Source organism: Triticum dicoccoides, chromosome 7A (genome assembly GCF_002162155.2).
Source record: "Triticum dicoccoides isolate Atlit2015 ecotype Zavitan chromosome 7A, WEW_v2.0, whole genome shotgun sequence".
In the NCBI taxonomy this organism is placed as follows: domain Eukaryota; kingdom Viridiplantae; phylum Streptophyta; class Magnoliopsida; order Poales; family Poaceae; genus Triticum; species Triticum dicoccoides.
This window is the reverse complement of record NC_041392.1, coordinates 571332995-571339606: the sequence shown is the minus strand read 5'-3', so window position 1 is coordinate 571339606 and position 6612 is coordinate 571332995. Positions and strand designations below refer to the sequence as shown.

At 43.1% G+C, this 6612-nt stretch overlaps 1 protein-coding gene across 1 annotated transcript in view; it reads left to right on the top strand.

Moving 5' to 3' along the window:
* The window catches only part of LOC119332314 (DNA repair protein RAD51 homolog B-like), a 4534-nt gene extending 2536 nt beyond the window's left edge, over window positions 1-1998 (top strand). The window contains exons 5-9 of the mRNA XM_037605496.1: window positions 92-186; window positions 291-404; window positions 1018-1147; window positions 1347-1468; window positions 1561-1998. Coding sequence (XP_037461393.1) covers window positions 92-186; window positions 291-404; window positions 1018-1147; window positions 1347-1468; window positions 1561-1684 — 585 coding nt within the window. The 3' untranslated portion in view covers window positions 1685-1998. The remainder of the gene's footprint in view (window positions 1-91; window positions 187-290; window positions 405-1017; window positions 1148-1346; window positions 1469-1560) is intronic.
* The last annotated feature ends 4614 nt before the right edge of the window (window positions 1999-6612 follow it).

Genomic DNA, 6612 nt, shown 5'->3' with positions numbered 1-6612 from the left:
CCCTCCCCCCTCTCTCCCTCTCTCTCTCTCCCTCTCTCTCTTCCACTGTCTGTTTTCTCAAGATTGAAAATTTTGGTACTGATTTATACAGCTCCCACTGGACCAAGGTGGTGGTGAAGGAAAGGCTCTTTATATTGATGCAGAAGGCACATTCAGACCACAAAGACTCCTCCAGATAGCAGACAGGTGATATCGCAGTTTTTTCTTTCTATACCAGTTTAAATTATTATTCATTCTGCCACTATGCGGTGTATGATTGAACAGCTAAACAAGATAATCCTGTATTTTAGGTTTGGACTGAATGGTGCTGATGTACTTGAGAATGTAGCTTATGCTAGAGCATATAATACTGATCATCAATCAAGACTTCTGCTGGAAGCAGCTTCCATGATGGTGGAGACAAGGTGAGTTGATGCTTCTATAATTTGGTATCTATGCTCTGAAGTATACGATTTACTAGCAAGAAACTGTGAACTGCTAAAATTATATTCCACCTATCTTCATATATTTGCTTGAATATTCGGAAGGATTGGTAAAAAATAAGGTGTATGCGTCAAAAATAAATAAATAAGGCGTCAATGATGTTTAGGATGGTTACAAGTTGCTTTTTTTTTACTACCAGGCAACTATCAGCACTAAGTAGGAAATAAAGATATTTAGTTATGTTTCCCGTGGAGCACTGGAAAGGGGTAGCAGCCGATCTCATTATCATGACTTGGGAACTGGGAAGTTGTCCATCTTATCCTGACATGTCCCATGCTGCTAAATTGTTGGGGTAATGTTATTTTTTTATATGGTAGAATATATTTTTCGGAGTTACTCTATTACATCTGCTTTAGAAAGAATAAAATCCAGTCGAATAACAGTCCAAGGCAATTTTATTGTGTTACTTGCTGTAATTAAGCCAATTAGATCCTGGCTGTGATTATACTTGCACCTTTTTCGTTATTTCTGAGTGCTTACATTGCAATTATCGGACAATCTCCCTAATACTGAACTGGAACTCTGTTGCTGCAGGTTTGCGCTTATGGTTATAGATAGTGCCACAGCCTTATACAGAACTGACTTCTCTGGTAGAGGGGAGCTATCAGCAAGGCAAATGCATCTGGCCAAGTTTCTCAGGAGCCTTCAGAAATTAGCGGATGAGGTACATTAGCCTCTTTCCATTAGCAGCTGATGAATGATGAAATCATTATTCTTTAGTACTTACACTTGATTATAGATATGATACTGGAGCCAAATTGCTGACAAAACTTGTCGTGTTGCTGCATTTTATTCTACTTGATCATAGAAATGATATTGGTCCCATGGATAGTTGCTCATTTGACTTGTTTTGCTTGCTCTAGTTCGGGGTGGCAGTGGTAATCTCCAACCAGGTAGTGGCCCAAGTGGATGGTGGTGCAATGTTTGCTGGGCCACAGATCAAACCCATTGGAGGGAACATCATGGCTCATGCTTCCACGACGAGGTGTGCTGCATTGAGTAACCTGTGTACTACCTGGCATCTCCTTACCACTCATCCTGTTCAGATCTTGTTTAACATCTGGTACTGCATGTCAGGCTTTATCTCCGTAAGGGAAGGGCGGAGGAGCGGATCTGTAAGGTGGTGAGCTCTCCCTGCCTGGCTGAAGCTGAAGCAAGGTTTCAGATATCACCTGAAGGCGTCACAGATGTTAAGGATTGAGAGTGTTCTTTGCTTGTCATGGGGATACCTCGTGTATCGGACTTAGCCTGCTGTTTGCATCTTCAGCAACAGATGCTAGCTTGTGCCGATGAAAGAAGGCCCTTCTGTATAGCAAACACCCTGCAGCTGCAGTGGCACCATAGGGGCTCCCTGGAAGGAAATGTTGTACAGCTAATCTCCCATAGTTTGCTTGTTCTATCTTTTTTAGTGGTCTTAGTATGCACTGCTCTCATCAAGATCGTTATGGTTATGGCTGAGTGATGGGAAAATGTAGTTGCTCACTTTGTTTCAAATATCCTTGGTCATCTAGGACATTGACATTGCCTCCTATGTGATATTGGACCACCAATTTCTTTGACAATATGTTAGATAAAAAGCAAAAATCATGGTGTATATTTCAGAATGTCAATACCAATAACTCTTTTTAAATTGATAGTTATACATAAAAAAGTTTAACCAACAGAAATTCTAAAAGGACATCCATTTCAGATTGGGGAGAGTACCTTGGAAGACATACATATTTTGGCTGAGTGGGAAATGAGAGTCCATACCCTCAATATTATGATGTTGCCATTCAAATCCCTTGGATGGTTTGTATTTCCAGTATAACTTTTCTTTGTTTGAAACAGAGACAATCCCAAGTGGTGTGGTGGTGTCTCTATTTGCAAATTTAATAATAACATTAATGTCTTCTATTTCATCGGATGCTATACCATTCATAATTTCTTGGTAAGGTAAAAGGAATAGCACTCACACTAGCATCTAAGTCACATAAACCATGATAGCAACAATTTCTTATTTTAACTGAGACAACATGCATGGCGACTACTGGTCTATGTTTATCTTTTTATCGGGTTTGACAATTCTAGCAGCCTCATTACACAAATAAATAACATGTCCATCAATATTTTCTACCAAGAGATCTTTAACCATAGCAACACTAGGTTCCACTTTAATTTGTTCAGGGGTTTAGGTGCTTTAATATTACTTTTGCGAACCACGGTTGATACCTTAGCATATTCCTTTATCCTAACATGGAAATGTGGTTTTTCAATATAAGCAGTAGACACAACTAGATCAACATTATAAATAATAGTTTCATCTTTAGCTTTAACTGGTTCTTTAATTTGTTCTTTAATAGGGGGATGATATTTAAACCACTTCTCCTTAGGGAGATCAACATGAATAGCAAATGATTCACAAAAAGAGGCTACCATCTCAGAGTCAAGTCCATATTTAGTGTTAAACTTGTGAAAAGAATCGGTATCCATAAAAGATTTAACACAATCAAACTCAAGCTTAATATCTGACTCTTTACCTTCGTCGAGTTCCCAATCTTCAGGGTTGCGTTTAATTATTTCTAAGAGATCCACCCGAATTCAATAGTCTTCTTCATAAAAGAACCAGTATAAGAAGTATCGAGCATAGATTGATCATCACGAGAAAGCCGAGCATACAAATTCTGAATACTAATTTCTCTTGAGAGCTCATGATTGGGGCATGAATATAACATTGACTTAAGCCTCCCTTAAGTTAGAGCGATACTTTCTTCTTCACGAGGCCAAAACTTTACATAATTCCGATCATGCCGAATTAGATGCATAGGATAAAACTTTTGGTGAAATTTCAATTTTAATCGATTCCAGTTCCAAGATCCAAAATCATCGCATAGCCTATATCATGTCAATGCTTTTCCCTTCAAATATAAAGGAAAAAACCTTCTTCTTAACTTCATCCCCGGATAACCTGCAAGCTTAAACAATCCACAAATTTAATCCACATGTATCAAATGCATATCAAGATGTTTAGTTTCGTCTCCTGCATAAGGATTAGCTAGCAGTTGTTCTATCATACCCGAAGGAATTTCATAACCAATATTTTCAATAGGCGCAGTAGGTTGAGAGGCAACTCTTTGTGTTTCTGGTCGAGGTGAAGATACCCCGAACAAACCCCTAAAAGGATTATCTTCCATAGTAACAAGTGACAATAAATTTCAGCACATAGTATAAGTTTTTCCTTACCGACTTCCACTTACCAAGAGCGCTTCACTCTCCGGAAACGACGCCAGAAAAGAGTCTTGATGACCCACAAGTATAGGTGAAAAATCGTGGATGTCGCCTAGAGAGGGGGGGGGGGTGAATAGACGCTTTACAATAATTACGGTTTAGGTCTGAACAAATGCGGAATAAAACTAGGATTTAATTTGTCAAGCACAAAACCTAAAACAACTAGATGACTTATGCTAAGCAAGATAAACAACTGAGTGATAGCAAGATATATAACATGCCATAATATGGCTACCACAAAGTAAAGTGCATAAGTAAAGGACTCGGGTAAGAGATAACCGAGGCACGCGGAGACGATGATGTATCCTGAAGTTCACACCCTTGCGGATTCTAATATCCGTTTGGAGCGGTGTGGAGGCGCAATGCTCCCCAAGAAGCCACTAGGGCCACTGTAATCTCCTCACGCCCTCGCACTGTTGGGGAACGTTGCATGGGAAACAAAAAATTTCCTACGCTCACCAAGATCCAATCTAGGAGATGACCATCTACGAGAGGAGAGATTGCATCTACATACCCTTGTAGATCGCTAAGCGGAAGCTTTAAGAAATGCGGTTGATGTAGTCGAACGTCTTCGCGATCCAATCACGACCTGTCCCGCAAACATCTTCGCGATCCAATCATGATCCGTCCCGTGAACTTCCGATCCAAGAGCCGAACGGACGGCACCTCCGCATTCAACACACGCACGGCGTCATGACGCCTTCACCTCCTCGATCCAGCAAGCGATAGTGAAGTAGTAGCTCGAGTCCTCCGGCAGCACGACGGCGTGGTGGCGGTGGTGGTGACGGAATCTCAGCAGAGCTTCGCTAAGCGCTACGGAGAGGAAGAAGGCTATGAGGGAGAGGAGAGGCAGCGCCGTGGCGTATGAGGGTGTTCAAGGGGTGTGGCTGCCCTCTCTCTACCTCTCTCTATATAGGGGAAGGAAGGAGGGGGTGGCGCCCCTAGGGTTTCCCCTTGGGGGGGGGGGGCAGGGCAGATGGGATCTCCCCAAGGGTGACTTGCCCCCCAAGCCGGGTGGAGGGAACCCTAGATGGGGCGCCCCACCTTCCCTGGTTACGTGAGATGGGGTGAGAGGGGCGTTCATCCCCTTAGCGGGCTGGTTTGTCCCCTCCCCTTGGCCCATGAGGCCCCCAACACTTGTCGGGACCCCCCGAAACCCCTTTCGGTCATGCTGGTCATCACCCGGTACCCCCGGAACAATTCTGGACTCCAATACCCTTCGTCCAATATATCGATCTTCACCTCCGGACCATTCTGGAGTTTCTCGTCACGTCCGGGATCTCATTTGGGATTCCTAACAACCTTCGGTAACCACCATAATGACTCAAATATACTACCAAACGTTAAGTGTGTAGACCCTGCGAGTTCGAGAACTATGCAGACATGACCGAGACACCTCTACGGTCCATAACCAATAGCGGGACATGGATGGCCATATTGGTTCCCACATATTCTACGAAGATCTTATCAGCCGAACCTCGATGTCAAGGATTCAACTAATCCTGTATGTAGTTCCCTTTGTCTATCGGTATGTTACTTGCCCGAGATTCGATCGTCAGTATCTCCATACCTAGTTCAGTCTCGTTACCGACAAGTCTCTTTACTCAGTCCGTAATACAAGATCCCATGGCTAACTCATTAGTCACATTGCTTGCAAGATTCTTGTGATGTTGTATTACCAAGTGGGCCCTGAGATACCTCTCCGTCATACGGAGTGACAAATCCCAGTCTTGATCCATGCCAACTCAACAGACACCCTCGGAGATACATGTAGAGCACCTTTATAGTCACCCAGTTACGTTGCGACGTTTGGTACACACAAGGTACTCCTCCAGTGTTAGTGAGTTGCATGATCTCATGGTCATAGGAACATATACTTGACATGTAGAAAACAATAGCAATAAACTTGACAAGATCATATGCTATGTTTATAGTTCGGGTCTTGTCCATCACATCATTCTCCCAATGATGTGATCCCGTTATCAATTGAAAACTCATGTCTATGACTAGGATACCATAGCCATCTTTTGATCAACGAGCTAGTTCGGTAGAGGCTTACTAGGGACATGTTATTGTCTATGTATCCACACATGTATTTGAGTTTCCGATCAATACAATTCTAGCATGGATAATAAATGATTATCATGAACAGGGAAATATGATAATAACTAATTTATTATTGCCTCTAGGGCATATTTACAACACGCACAATGCAAGATGATGTGATTCCACTAAGGGACCCTTGAGGGCGGTCACCGAACCCATACAAATGGCAACCGTTGGGGGCGGTCACCGAACCCGTACACTTTGGCAACCCTTGGGGGCGGTCACCGGAACCCGTACAAATTGCGCAGGGTGATCTCCACAACCTAATTGGAGACCCCGATGCTTGCCCGAAGCTTTACACCACAATGATTGAGCTCCGAAGCACCACCAACCATCTAGGGCACCCAAGCACCCAAGAGGAACAAGATCTAGGGTACCAAGCACCCAAGAGTAATACGCTTCTCAACTTTTCACTTCCACGTATCACCGTGGAGAACTCAAACTGATGTAACTAATGCAATGGCAAGGGCACACGGAGTTCCCAAGTCCCTCACTCCCAAATCTGGCCAAAGCAACGAAAGCTAAGGAGGAAAATGAGAGGAAGAACAAGAAGGAGAACACAAAGAACTCCAAGATGTAGATCTAAGGGATTCCCCTCACATAGAGGAGAAAGGGATTGGTGGAAATGTGGATCTAGATCTCCTCTCTCTTTTCCCCCCAAAACTAGCAATAATCCATGAAGGGATTGAGAGATAGCAAACTCCAAGAGGTCAACAATGGTGGGGGTAAAAGCTTGCAAGAGGATTGGGGTTGAAG